This window comes from Trichechus manatus, unplaced genomic scaffold, assembly GCF_000243295.1.
Source record: "Trichechus manatus latirostris isolate Lorelei unplaced genomic scaffold, TriManLat1.0 scaffold00062, whole genome shotgun sequence".
Taxonomy (NCBI): Eukaryota; Metazoa; Chordata; class Mammalia; order Sirenia; family Trichechidae; genus Trichechus; species Trichechus manatus.
The window spans coordinates 8,565,980-8,580,691 of record NW_004443998.1 but is presented as its reverse complement, the minus strand read 5'-3'; the positions used below and the strand labels follow the sequence as shown (position 1 = coordinate 8,580,691).

The window sequence follows — 14,712 nt, the reverse complement described above, 5'->3', positions numbered from 1 at the left end:
GCATTTCTGTTTATTCTCTCCCTGTAGAAATTGTCATCTCTGTGAATTAATTTAGTCTAAAAAGACAGATTATTGAGGAAATCTGGCCCTTTGCATCAAAGAAAACCTTGGCCCACCCTTCAGTCCCCCAACACCTGTGATGTTAGTTTTAATCCATTTTCTACCCTTGACTTGGACCGGTTGAAGGTCAATCTGCCCTTGCTTTTTCTCAGATGTGAAGTCAGAAAGTTCGATTAGTTGATCTCTAGTTTTTCTTCCAGCTGAACTATCCTGCTCTTCTTACAGAACAGGCGCACTTGTGCATAAGACATTGCAGTTAACTCTGTTAGTCTACGTGGCAGCAGAGGCTGATGCTCTTTTTCCAGGCAGTACGTAGAATGTGCATCTTTTCAGTGTGGATTTCTGTGTGCATCTCCACCGACGTAAGGTGCTTGCTCACAGCAGTGGCAAGGGGATAGATACACCATTTAGACAGTTAAAGGAGTTCAGCTTTGTACTGAAATTCAGCTCAGCAGAAGTTGTGGTGGAGGGTTTGGATGAGATTATTATTGAGGTTTGGTGAATATCTTTATACTACAACTCACGCTTTTTATTTCTGCTGGCATTATATTTAGATTTAGTATCTATGTCTTCTGTTGGAGTGTCACCTCTGAGGATCATAAATAATGGAGATCAATGCTATCAAATTCCAAGCGTGTTATATATTTTGCTTATATTGAAAATACAGAGTGTGGTTTGTGTGGAATCAGACTACATGTTGTAAGTCTGATCTATTTTATTTGCATGTGAACTTCTTGATGCGAGTTGTCAGCTTCAGAAGAGACTTTGCACAGTAGCGTGTAATAAAACAGTGTTGGCAGCTGTGCTTTCTTAAATGCATTTGAGGTCGGAGTGTATAGGGAAGAGAGTCATGCTATCCAACGCAGTAAAACCTGTGAATGCTGGAACCTCTGTAAGGTGGACACTTGTGGGAGAAGGAAAACTCAAATATTGTCCACTAAAAGGAGAGATAGAAAAGTGGTAAGACTGCACCCTGTCAAAGGCAGAAAACTCGCGAAACCCAGAAAATCAAGGCAGTCCCATCGAGTTCCAGCTCTCATGGGTTCACCGTATCTTTGAACAAAGAAATTCCAACGAAGTGTGATTTAGAGTTTAATGTAAATTTTTCATGTTATACATGCATACATACAAACAGGCAGTTCCAAACACTTGAATTGCTTTCCTCTTAAAAGTTATGCTGTGTTACTGCATAATCATATTTAAGTCATTTTTCTCGCTAAGGGAAATGTTCACTGACCTAAGTAGCAGGTATTTTCTTGAAGCCAGTTAATAAAGGTAAATGTCAATAATGGTGTTGTAGCCACTAAAGTTGTCAAAGTAGTACTAAAACCAGTTTCACCAGTGTTAAGGAAATAGTCAGAATTTTTAGTATTAGAATATCATAAAAATAAGTGTCCTTATTTTAGTGACTCCTTTTGCTATTTCTGCTGTCTTTACTGGAAAGGTGTTCTTGAAACCTCTGTCTTGTTAATGAACATGTAAAAAACTCAGTCCAGTAAAAAACTATGCCAGTTAGTTTAAGTCCCAAGCCCTGGTGGCACAAGAGTTAAGTGCTTGGCTGCTAACTGAAAGATTAGCGGTTCAAACCCATCAGTGGCTCTGTGGGAGAAAGTCCTGACAATCTGCTCCTATAAAGATCACAGTCTAAGAAGCCCTATGGGGGCAGTTCTGCTGTGTCACATGGGGTCGCTGTAAGTAGGAAATCAACTCAGCGGCACCTAACAACAACAGGATTTTACTGGTAATTAAAAGTTAGCAGTCATTCTTTGGCTTTGGATTCCATTTACCTACGTTTCTGTAATAAGTATCACAGTAGGTCAGCATTTCATTAAGGAACTAAGAATAGGATGTGTAATTATTTGTCTAAGGATTATATCAGATTGATCATTGTTTCTTAGTTGAGTCTTAAAAAAAATAGGATTATGATCAGAAATGTATTTAAAGAACCATAGTCAATATTTTATCGACACCCTCCCCGCAAATCATAAATTCTGTGTAGTTTTGCACGCAGGATGGCAGTTGGATACAATTTGTTCTTCTACACAGCTGCATGTTGGTCACTTTTCTACAATTTAAGATAGCTTTTCTACTGGAAAAGGAAATGAAAATTACATTTGCGATCTTCGACTTATTGTTTCAAGAGTCTTTGCTGTTAACTCAGTCACTTCTTAATCAGCGTTAATCATTTTGTATAGTGCTTTCCATTTGGGAGTTCCAAACACTGACAGAGTGAAATGTTTCCTCAGTTTACGTGTTCACATTGGAGTTTCTACGAATGGGGTACCACCATCCTGCCCGTTTTTCCTCTTCTCTTGGGCTGGAGATGTTACCGAATTGGAGCACTTCAACATACTCATCAAGGAGTTTTTGAAGGACTTGCAAAGGAAAAAGTAGATGAAGGGATCCAGGCACGCGTTTAAGGAAGTTAGCCACAGCATGCTCTCTTTCACATAGAACAGGGTATTCTCAGCAGTACAGTCAAAGACATCACGGGTTTGGCTGAGGGTGTAAGGAATTCGGGCAAAATGGAAAGGCACGAAACAAATAAAAAACACAGCAATGATAATGAAAACTTTGACGTTCACCTTTTTCTTGGGAACTTTGCCCACCCCCCTTGTTCTGATGTATGACCTGTATAGTTCTTTTGTGATGAGCGTGTAGCATACAATGATAATTAAAAAATTAATCCAGAAAATGACTTGACAGATGTAATTGACTATTTCATGCCAGACCAGGCCAAACTCCGATTTGAGGAAAGAGCATTTCTTCACGTTCTCTCTCGGCTTCTTGTTGGTGAGGATCATGTTGGGCAGAGAGATTAAGAACATGAACACCCAGATGACAGCAGAAAGAACCTTGGCCCCCAAGAGATTGTTGGGTTTGAATGTTTTAAATGGCCTGGTGGTCTTCTGGTAGCGGTCGATAGTTATCAGTCCCAGGAATGAGATACTGATGTACATCGTGAAATAAAATATGACGGAGGTAACTTGGCACACGAAGGCCCTCAGCGACCCTGTCCCCAGTTCAGCATCACTCAGGATTTTGAATGGAAAAGTTAGAATCATGAGAAGATCGGAAATGACTGTGTTCTTAAGAAAAATAATGAAGTTGGATTTACTGCGGATTTGAAAGAAAATCCTCATTGCCAGGCTGTTTGTGATGAGTCCAATGAAAAACAGGACAGTATAGAGCAGCGGGAAGAGGACCTGGTTGATTTTGTAATTTCTGGTGCAGACACTGCCGTTCCCGGCCGCAGTGGTGAGGTTGTCCATGGCTTCCGTTTCTTTTTTGCTTCCTAGAGAAGGAGGAGGGGGGTGGTTATTGTCAGGTAGCTGATTCTGCTGTTCTCGCCATATGTAAATTTTTTGGACACTCCTCACACCCCTCCTCAAAAAAAAACAAAAAAAAACCCAAAAAACAAACCCATTGCCATCAAGTTGAGTCCGGCTCACAGCGACCCTATAACACAGAGTAGAACTGTCGTATAGGGTTTCCAAGATGTGGCTGGTGGATTTGAACTGCTGACCTTTTAGTTAGCAGTCATAGCTCTTAACCACTGTGCCACCAGGGCTCCACTTTCTCTAAAAATTGCTGTTTCTGGTCATCGTGTGGCAGTTAGTAGGAGCACAGAAAATCGAATCTCAAAATATTTCATCTTAGCAAATATTCCACCTCAAGCAAAGCATAGTGGTCTGAGGTACAGTATAGGAAGGTATGGCTGCTTTGTAATTCTTGTTATTGGTTGATGGCTTGCCTCTCATAGCACGTTTTTAACCTCAGGTGAAAGCCCACCTGCATTTATGTATCGATGCCAGAGGAAAACGTTCGGGACTGTGTTTTAACCTTCTCCACCTTCATTTCCATACCTTTAAAGTGTTTTGTTCTGTCCACTCAGGTTCCCTACACCGTCCTTGTCCCTAGCGTCCATTTATTCTAGTGCCGTTAAAGGCTTCCTAGGAAAAAAGACTGACAACTGCCTTTCAGAATTTTAAAATAAAAAGTGGAAGGAAATTGGTGTCAAATCAACGTTGGTAAGTTTATTGTTAAATAAATGAAATGCTGACTAAAAAATACTTTTCTTCATAGTTGGAAGATGTTCCTGCCTCTGTTTTGCTCAGTCACCCTTCATAAATCAGCTTCACAGGGTCATTTTTTAGCTGCAAGTATTTTAACCTGTGGCTGTCTCATTCCCTACAGTGTGCAGTATATTTCTACATTTTATGAAATATCGTTAAGTCTAATTTTAGCACAATAAAAGAAATCAGCTGGCATTCCTCAAGACAGCGGGGGATATCCTTTCTAGGTTTCTGGAGTGTAATTGTAGCTAAAATACAACAGCAAAGCCATGTCCTTGTCTGGTTTTCTCGGATATTACCAAAACAGGCAGCTAGAAAGAAAACTAAAAGTCATCTTGAATATATCATCTGGTATCTGAGTTTTGAAATTTGAAATCAAATTTTTCATCTTTATTTCAAGGACAAATGAAATTAATTTTACATAAAATATTCCAAATTATCAGATGCAGTAATGTTGATGGTACAAATAACTAAATTTAAAAAATAGTAAAAAAATTAGTAACTTCATGTAGAAGATTTAAATATGACACAGATAGTGTGTATGTATGTGTGCGCCTTCAAGTAGAACTGCCCCATAGTGTTTCCAAGGCTGTCATCTTTACAGAAGCAGATTGCCACATCTTTTTCCCTTGGAGCAGCTGGTGGGTTCGAACTGCCGACATTTCTGTTAGCAGCCGAGTGCTTTAACCACTGCGCCACCAGGGCTCCATAATGAATAAAGGTGGCACTAAATTCCGCAAAATACCAATGGAATTTTTTTTTCCATCCTTTAATTATTAATGTAAAACGAGAATCCTGTTGTCAAGCATGGCTTCAATTTTCCACACTGCCCCACCTGAGTTTTTTTTTTTTTTTAAACAAAGCAAAATAAATATTCTGTTGATACAAAATCACTAATTTTATACCTCCTTGCTACTGCTGTTTGTTCCGGGTTGTGCATTCTTTGGTAGTTTTGGAAATTCTGCTCTGAGGCTGTTCATTTGGAGGAAACGGTAACTTACTTCACAAGTATTCTGGACATTGAAAACTTCAACTCCCTCTATCTAGATTTAAATCTCATTTTACACTCTTGAGGTAGGTTAAGTAAGACACTGCTTGTATTTTATTTCTGTGCTCTTTATAATTATTTTTTTAATGAAGAACTTAATGGTTGTTTTTAACCATTAATGTGGCTTGTATTTTAATTTTTATTTCAAATACATGCTTGCATTGATATTGTTATGAAAAGTTTTCCATTTTTAAAGAAAAAAAAACTTGGAAGGAAGCTTCGACACACATTATAGTGTAAAAACATACTGGTCTATTACTTCTAGATACAAAGTTACCTGGTTCGTCTGTGTATCCTGGAGGCTTTGAATGTATCCCGTAATTGGTAATTAATGTCACCTGCAGAGTGGCAGCTGGTATTTTCCTTTACTTTTCTTGGTTTAGTTGTCAAAACTCTTTACGGTAGAGAACTCGGTGGGCTTTCATCAGTAAAGTCTTGAGTATTCTAGAGAGAGAGAGGGAAAGAGAGTGGAAGAGGCTTCACAATCAGAGGGTACATACCTTGAAACACTGTGGCGTCAAAGCTGTGCAGACACTTTGTACTTCTGTCTGGCCCCTTTGAGAACTTCTGCTTTTATTTCCCCGGGAAACGTGGGTCGTGGATGGGTGAGAAGTCATCTCTTTAAAAGCAATTTGAAATCCTGAGGCTTTTTACGGAAGGCTGCCATAGAGCTGATGCTTTATAACCCTGTGAGGTTTTTTTTCTTTGGTTATTTTCCATGCAAATAAGTACTAAGTCCAAGTTGACTGAGATCAAGTCATGGAGGTCTGCTTCTTGGGGAGGGTTGCAAGCTTGATTTTTGCAGATGATTATTAACCTGAAAACATATTTTGCTCAACAGTGGGTGATGTATTATTACCTTTTAAATAGTAATTGCATTAACTGGAAATGTGTGCCTGTTAGAGACATTGTCTCTTGCCTTTGGTTTTTTCCTTGGTTGTTAATGTCATGATTATATATCTGTGTTTGAGCAATTCCTTTGTAGATGAAACAGTTTCCTCCCATTATAAATGATCAGATTACAAAATTACATTAGGACAGAAAAAGTTGTATTTCTTGCGTTGTCAGGGTTAGTATATGAAGTGTGCTTAATGCTTTTCTTGAATAGAATTGAAATATAAACAAATTATTACTTTTTTGTTTCTTTTTCCCTAGCCTGAGGTTTTTGGGAGTCATACATCATTAAACTAAGGCATGCTTGTATCAGTAATACGTACAGTTCTTTAATCTTTAAAGGAAAAGGGGAAAGGAGATAGTAGGAATATACAGTAGTTGGAAGGAAAAACTTTTTGCTATTATGCATATAAATACTGTGTGCACACACACACTGTTTTCTAACTCTAATGTCCTCTTGTTGTAAGTAAATGACTTGGGTACGTGTCTTTGCCATGAACACGTTTCGGTTATTATTTCTTCTGAGTTTTTTGCGTATGTTTTGTTTTTTATGTCTCTGCATATGTTAAATATCTTTAATGATGATTCACAAAGTGCAGAGCAGTGCCTCAGCCTGACCTGGACACTTGCTAAAAATGCACACTCTTGGGCCTCAGCTCAGCCCCAGTGAATCAGGATCTTTGGGAGGAGTCCTTGCATCTGCATTATAATGAGCCTACAGGCCATTCTCATGCATACTAATGCATGAGAACAACTGATTTAAACAAACACGGGAATTTGTTGGCATTAAGAATTTGAAGTTAAGCTATGAAGTCCAGTCATTTAGTTGGTAATTTAGGTTTCGTAATAACCCCCATTTGTTGGCCTTCTAGAGGTGCCAGTTTGGTATTAAACCCTTGGAAAGTAGGTTTTCTTCAGTTATTTTCAAATTCAATATGGCAGTCAACTTTTCTGATTTGTTGGTTTGTTGGTTTGGAGGCACTAAATTATCCTTTTTGAAAGAATGTATATGCTATGTGCACTTCTGAGTAATAATAGCCAACATTTGATTTCTTACATGTCATGTATTAACTCACTTTATTATCTCACCTGCTTTCTGAAGCAAGTGCTCATATTATCCCCATTCTTTGGATGATGGAAACTGAGGGGCAGATCAATGAAGTAACTTTCCCAAGGACATACTGTTAATTGGAAACCCCATTCCAACCCATGCTCTCTGGTCCCAGCACCTGCATTGTAACCACCATGTTCCTTCAAATCTTTTCCGTCTCACTTACCTCCCGATCCCTGCCCCATCCCCACCTCACACCGAGGCCATGGAGAATGGATGGACTGGCTTCTTCCCAGGGGTGGCCCTGATCATGCTCCCCCAGGAGTGAGAGCTGGATATCATGTGTGGAATGTTTGCATTTCTGTCAATAAAATGAATGATACTTGCCTTTACATGATATCATAAACTCTAAAGAAGTGTTTCTAAGACCTTCAGATGAAAAAGGCTTGTGAAAGAAGAATGGTGACTATTTTCAATACTTGATATGCCATATTAATGGATAGTTAATTTAGGATACTTAAATCATACTACCTTATCGAGAATGTGTATTTCCAAATTCCTAGTAGACTCTAAATGGGAATTTGGGGGATAAAATGAAACCTATAGTTCTGTCTTCTAATTTTAACTCACAACCACACCTATTTGAGAACCATTTCTGACAATATTTTTTCATTAGAGGGTGGCTGCCAGTTACCCATTTATACCACTTTACCCTGAAAGTGACTAAAAATCGACAAGTGTCTCCCATTACAAAAGCATATTATCTTCTATATGATTATTCTATATGTAGATGAATAGAAGTAGAGCAAATTGTGCACTTTAACCTCTTGGTAGTTATAAGTGATTACAACAACAAATATGCGTAGTTGTAATATTACTATGGGGAACAGAACTAGCTTTGATTGATTTGGTTGTTTTCTATGATTGAGATGGCTTAGAAAAATGAATTAGCATATAGTCCAGGTGGTTTAATTGGCTTATTTATTTTACCAAGTCTACTCAAGGTAGTTTGCTTCTCTGAGAATATTCCCTTCGAATGGGATTACTCTGAGCAGAGAGGGTCTTTCTCTCCAATGGTAGGTCTTTGTGGTTCTTGTGGAGCTGTCATTGAGCAGAAGGAAGGAGCTATAATTAAGAGAATCAGCTAGCTCTTAGGCTATTTTAGTTCTTAAGTTTTATGATTCTAAATGTGGCCTTGGTGACATTAATGAATGTTTTGATCGAGTGCGTGAGTTCTGAAGCAGTGCTTAGCTTTACTGGTCAGAGTATGGAAATTTAGGTTAGCTAGTAAACAGATTCTAGAAGTAAGGAGTCTTGGTCATTGTTGTATTTTAGCAAAAGAGAATGCTATCTCTGGTGATCCAGTTTCTTATCATTCCTGTCTTGAGTATTTTGCTTGAAAGTAGAGGACTAGTACATATAGTTAACCCCTTGATACCCATTACACCCCTAGGATGCACCATGTTTGTTTGATACAAGTCTCATTTCAGCTGTATTGTAGACTATAATCTACTGTAGAACAAAGATTTCCTATACAAATCTAATGAAGTAAGTCTCCTATTTTCTTGATTTAAAGAAAAATTGCTCCAGTTCAGTAGTGGTTACTAATGAGAAGAAGCTACTAATTTCCTCGGTCCTTTAACACCCTTTTCACGCCCCCCCCCCCCCATTGCTTCACCCCAGCTAAAGGTGCATTTCTGAGGTAACATTTATTTGAAGTTATTTTATTATAAACATAATATTCTGGCATATTGAGTAATCCAACTGAAAGAAATAATGTTTGAAGGCATCTTTTAAGTGTTCTTTATTTTAGTAGATTAACTAAAATAAAAATTTTAGCTAAATTCATTGCTCTTGTAAACAGATTTTTCCTACATTTCCTGAAGATGAAATAGGATGCTGTGTGCAGTTTACTTCCTGATGTATTCCGGGTTTGCATTTGAATTATTAAACAGACAAAATTAAAGAGTGTGGGGAAGTATGAATATACTATAATTTGGTTTTATCAGAAGGGCAATTATGTCTACTTCATCTATTTTTCATAAGAAAAGGAAGCACATTTGGAGTGGAATTCTTTTTTTCCTCCCTTTAAGAAGAATATTAATTTACTCATTTAAAAAAATGTGATTATTGGATCACTGTAGAAATATTCGAAAACACGATAAGGTGGAAGGAGGACACGCAACTCTTATAACCTCGCCAGGATCATCACATCTTTGTGAATGCATGCACCCATCTTAGCAACGTTTCTCATCACTATTTTTAAAGAAATAAAGATGAGTTAGGGCAGACCTCAATTCAATTTACCCTATTTCTAGGGATATTTGACTCAAGAGACATACTTTAATTCTTGCCATGCGACAAGCCTGCCCTGGGTGTTTTGAACCTGTATCCTCTTATTTTCTTGATAAATCCAATTTTTGTGAATATGGGATAATACCTGGAAAAAGGAAGTAATTGATTTGGAGGGTGAGATTTTCAGAGCTCAATTTACAGGGCAGGTGACCGGATCAACCCAAGAGGAACAGCAGGCTAGCATAAAAGGTGTAGCAGTACTTCTATATACGCTCCAGCCGATTCTGCGCCTGCCCCAAAAGTGTGTCCTTTAGGGAATTAACATTAGAGTGATTCTTTGATGCTGATCTCAGATCCTTAATATAACTTACAGTTATGCAACTTGGGTGTGCCTTAATACATAGTTGAAAGAGTGGAAATCATAGGTGCATTCGGAAATAATTTGTTCCATTTTCTTAGGTGGACTTTATTCTCTGTTACCAAACCCGTTGCTGCTTGGTTTATTCCAACTCGTAGCGACCCTATAAGCAGAGTAGAACTGCCCCATAGGGTTTCCATGGAGCAGCTGGTGGATTTGAACTGCCGACCTTTTGGTTACCAGCCGTAGTTCTCAACCACTGCGCCACCAGGGCTCCATTGACTTTATTCTCGCTTAGTATAAATTGCTGTTTGAAGATTTGTACAAAAAACTGGCATAAACAAATCTTTCAGGCCGTGGAAAAACAGTAGCTTTTAAGAGGTGTCTGCCTTTTTTCTTTGAATAGAATAATACAGTAACAGCTGTCCTGGTTTCCCTAAAAGCATTAAGTGCAAGCAACAAATACTGTCTCCACACCACATACAGAGGTTGACCAATGATTCTTTCCCAGTTAACTGCTTGCTGCTCTTGCTTTTTAATTCTGTCTCCTCACAATCAACTTATGACTTTGCTTCTGGCCTGAGCATGTCAGGACCAATGAAGTGACAGAAACTTCTTCAAGTTCTTCACTACTTCACCCCCAAATTTCTCTGTATTTTTACCAATTTTCTTATGCATAAGTAGAAAGATGCCCCTTTCTCCCTTTCCAAGTTAATCCAGGCAAAAGACCATCATCTCCTGTCTTGATTATCAGTTACCTGTTCTCCAGTCTTGATTATCAGTTACCTGTTCTCCAGTCTTGATTATCAGTTACCTGTTCTCCAGTCTTTGATTTCCTTTTTGGGGACTCTTTTATTTCACCCTTGAAATAAGAGTTTGACATCGGTTATCCTAATAAAACTTTCTCTTCCCTCTCAAGCTGTCGTTCTCCGTGCCCAACTACTAGTTAATGTGGGTAACTTCCCTAGCCTTCCTCATTTCATAATCTACTCTTACTTCAACTCCTCGTTTTCTGTCCTGCCCCTTCCACATTAGAGGAACTTCCTTTTCCGTGGATTTTTAACAAACAAGTCAGAGAGAAGCTCATCCATTGTGACTTCCTAACCACACTGACGCTGCCAGTGGCCCTTTCCCCGACTTCTTCGACACTGTGACACAGGTCTTCTTATTAATTGTGGCTTATTTACCCTCCCCACTATCTCAGTTCTCCTTGCTCTTCTCCCCTCAAGAGAATATGGGGAGCTTTGTACCCCTCCCGTGACTTAACATAGCACCTGTAACCCCGAGCTTTCATCTCTGCCTTGGTCCCCACTTCAAACCACCTACTAGAATTTATATTGCATGTTCACCTACCCCTTTAGATTCTTGCATTTAAGGCGAATTCATCAGTCCTCAGACCTGCCCTTTTTAGTAACAGATTTTCTCTCGTGAGTCCATTTGGAAATCCAGCGAGATGCACATTCACTCAGATGCTTGGTCCTTTCCTAACTTCCTTCAGATACCCCTTCATTTTGCTTATTTTTCACTTTACCTCTCAAACCTAGTGCAGCTCCTATGAACATTTTTGCTCAAACTTACTATCTGCCTCTCATTTCTCCCCTTCAGTTCTCCCGGCACGTAATTATCAGGTTAAGTTTCCTACAAATCTACATTTTATTCTTATTTCCATCCCTGCTCTGTTCCTTTAGCCATGTTTGTTCATCGGCTCACTTGTTTAGCCAGTATTTAGTGTATTAAACAAATATTCAGTGGCTCCTTGGTGCCAAGGAAGGAGAATATTGACATGAACAGAAGAGATGAGAGTTCTTCCCTCTCAGAACACGTGGTCAGTGGGGAAGGCAGGCATTAAACAAATACGGGGGGAGAGAAGTGAATCTCACTGTGATAAGTGTTGCCCAGACGCTCTCCCCAACCCTGCTTCTTCTCTGGTGGGGATTTTCACTAAGCCAGGGTGACAAAGTGAGAGACCTGTACTGTGAAATTGTACCTCGCATTTCAATAAGTGAAATGGAGGTGGGTGAGAGTGTTGTAGGTAGCTGAAGGAGCGGCAGCAAAAGGAAGGCTATTCCAGGGCTTTTGGGAAATTCTGAGTCATCGAGTACAGAGTAGGCATGGGATGTGTACACAGAGAGGAGTGGAAGTCTAGAAATATGAGTTAGCAGCAGTGAGGCTGTGCCTGGGACTCTCCTAAGCATTGTACACACTTCAGCTCAGTTAGTCTCACGAAAACGTTACAGGGAAAGAGGTGTTCTTCCATTTTTCAGAGACAGAATCTGAGACTCAGAGAGGCTCATTATCAAGGATCACAGAGTTAGCAAGCAGCCGACCTGGGAGCCACTCACAGCTCTCTTACTCCCAAGCTTGGGCTGTTACTGGCACACTGTCTCCAGTAACTGTGAGGTCATAGTTGTCCTGGGTTGCTGTGATGAACACCTGGATATTTTCCAGCACACCTTCCCTCACCATCCCTTCTCTTAGCTGTGCAGATGAGGGCAGTGGTGGCACAGGGATACAATTCTCACCTCCCATGCGAGAGACCCGGGTTTGACTCCTGGCCAAAGCACCTCATGCGCAGCTACCACCTGTCTGTCAGTGGTGGTTTGCGTGCTGCTGTGAAGCTGAACAGGTTTCAGGGGGGCTTCCAGATTAAGACAGACTAGGAAGAAAGGCCTGGCAATCTGTTCCTGAAAATTACCTATGAAAACCCTGTGGATCCCAGTGGTGTGTGGACTGGCCGTGAGTCGTGCACGGACTCTGCAGCAGCTAACAACACCACTAGCTCTTCGAATACTTTTATGACACTAAATCTGAGCTCCATGAGGACAGGGGACGTTCATCCTTGTATTTTCTCAGATTTCCTAGCACATTGTCTTGCCCTGAGTTGATACTCTACAAACATCACCCCTCACACAGAAGTAAGAGCTCTGCTGCTAACCAAAAGGTCGGCAGTTCGAATCACCAGCCACTCCTTGGAAACCCTATGGGGCAGTTCTACTCTGTCCTACAGGGTCGCTATGAGTCGGAATCGACTCAACAGCAACGGATTTTTACTGGAAGTAACTGCCATATCCACAACTGGCACTGCCTGAGTTTTGTACGGTTCTCTCAGTGCCCTCTGGTTCTGTTCAAAGGGCTCCTATGTACACATCCTGCCAGACAAAAAGAAAACTACCTCGGTAATGCTTTGTAACAACAACCGAAATTGGAGGTGAACGAGCAGCTCACGTCATTCAGATGTGCAGCCAAGTACAGGAATCATTAGCCTGTGTGTGGACTTCTTCCTGTGGTTAGGTCTTTCTCGTGAGAATTTGGTGGAGGTTGGGATACTCAGGAGTCCCTGGGTGGTACAAACTGTTGACGTGCTCAGCTGCCAACCGAAAGGTTGGAGGTCCAAGTCTCCCCAGAAGCACCTTGGAAGAAAAGTCGGGCAATCTACTTCTGAAGAAAAGACAACCATTGAAAACCCTATGGAGCACAATTCTACTCTCACACATGGGGTGGCCATGAGTGGTAGTCAACCTGATGGCAGCTGGTTCTGATTCATTATGGGATGCTCAGGATATTAAATAAGAACAGCTTCTGGGGAAACTTCTCAGGGAAAATATCCTTTTTTTTCCCCCTAGGATGAAAATCTGAATGCCTCTGAAACATTAAGCATTGTTTGGGGCAGGGGAGTAAGATTGACTGGCAGGGCATACAAATGTGTATTTCAGGTAGAGTATAATTTTAAAAAAGGAAGCAGTGCAATGGGAAGTGGTGTCCTGAATGCAAGTATGTGTGAAAGACAGACTAACAAAAAAGATAGGGATGGACAGGAAAGTGTCGGAGAGAAAAAACAGGCTTCTGTTTCAAGAAGGCAGAAGCAAAATGCTGCTTTGAGAGAGTGTGCGTGTGGAGTGCTCCAAATTAAACACTGACGTTCCCCAAGTCTGAAGGTTTTTGCTCTTTGTGGTAGCTACTGCTACTTATTCATACAGTTTGTTTTGCTTGGGAAGAGTTCTTTTCTCATGTAAGCGCCTTAGGATAAAATGCTTCTAGGAAGGGTAAGTGCTTAGCATGAGAAAAGATGTACAAAGAGTGTAAAAAGGACTTGTACCGAAGGACAGAGCTGGAAATTTTACCAAGAAAACCGAAGACTATATAACGTCTGAAAGAGACATTTAGATATAAAAATTTAAAACCAGGCTTAAGAGAGAGAACGCTTCCTGGACTACTTAACGTTGACTGAGGAATGTGTTCAACAGTATGTACACGTTTCTGTTATGCTGTGACTAAATAATTTCCTCTCTTGTATGGGGAAAAAAAGTAGTGCTTGGATTCACTGTCTGTGGGCCAGGCATGTTGAGGGTGGTGGTGTCAGAACATGTTTGAATTTCCGACTATTTAGCTCACACCTGGTGATACCTACAGTCTATTATGTTGTCATTTTGAAATAGGTATAAATGCATCACACGCTCTTGTTGCAAGTCAATGGAATATCTTTTTATACTTACTTGAGGATCTTCACAAAATTTTTTTTCAAAATATACAATATTTAATATTGCTATATATATATATTTACATATATATATATACACACACACGAAACCAAGCTTATTAAAAGAAATGACATTTACCTTAAGGGAAAAGTATGACTAGGTATGTTACTTGATGTGAAATAATACCGCATAACATTAAAAAAAAAAAAAGTTTTTCAATAGCCAAAACTTACTATGTAGGGTACGCCCACATCAAATGCTTCTATTAAGACTTCAGGTCAGTTGACACTTTTTTTTTTTTACTTTAGCAAGTTCCAAACTGGAAAAGCAAGGGTGTTGCCAGCAGCGGTTGAGGTGAATTGAAAGGCGGACAGAATGCCAGCACCACAAACCAGCGTGGCAATGCTGTGGTTAGTGCATTTCATGGCCAGGAAATGCATCCCCACCCCTGC

At 39.9% G+C, this 14,712-nt stretch overlaps 2 protein-coding genes across 4 annotated transcripts in view; one reads left to right on the top strand and one right to left on the bottom strand.

The window, feature by feature from the left end:
* MED12L (mediator complex subunit 12L) overlaps positions 1-14,712 on the top strand; it is a 359,000-nt gene that overhangs the window by 270,098 nt on the left and 74,190 nt on the right. The window lies entirely within an intron of this gene.
* Positions 1,147-14,693, bottom strand: P2RY12 (purinergic receptor P2Y12). Of its 3 annotated transcripts, XM_023733900.1 has the most exons (4): positions 14,494-14,693; positions 10,541-10,644; positions 5,462-5,628; positions 1,147-3,355 (listed from the first exon to the last, which is right to left on the bottom strand). In XM_023733900.1, the coding sequence occupies exon 4, from the start codon at positions 3,330-3,332 to the stop codon at positions 2,316-2,318; it is 1,017 nt and encodes a 338-aa protein (XP_023589668.1). In that variant the 5' UTR covers positions 3,333-3,355; positions 5,462-5,628; positions 10,541-10,644; positions 14,494-14,693; the 3' UTR covers positions 1,147-2,315. The 3 variants fall into 3 exon arrangements, with proteins under 3 accessions (XP_023589668.1, XP_023589667.1, XP_004379244.1); XM_023733899.1 differs by lacking the exon at positions 10,541-10,644 and having other exon boundaries at positions 5,462-5,871; XM_004379187.3 differs by lacking the exon at positions 10,541-10,644.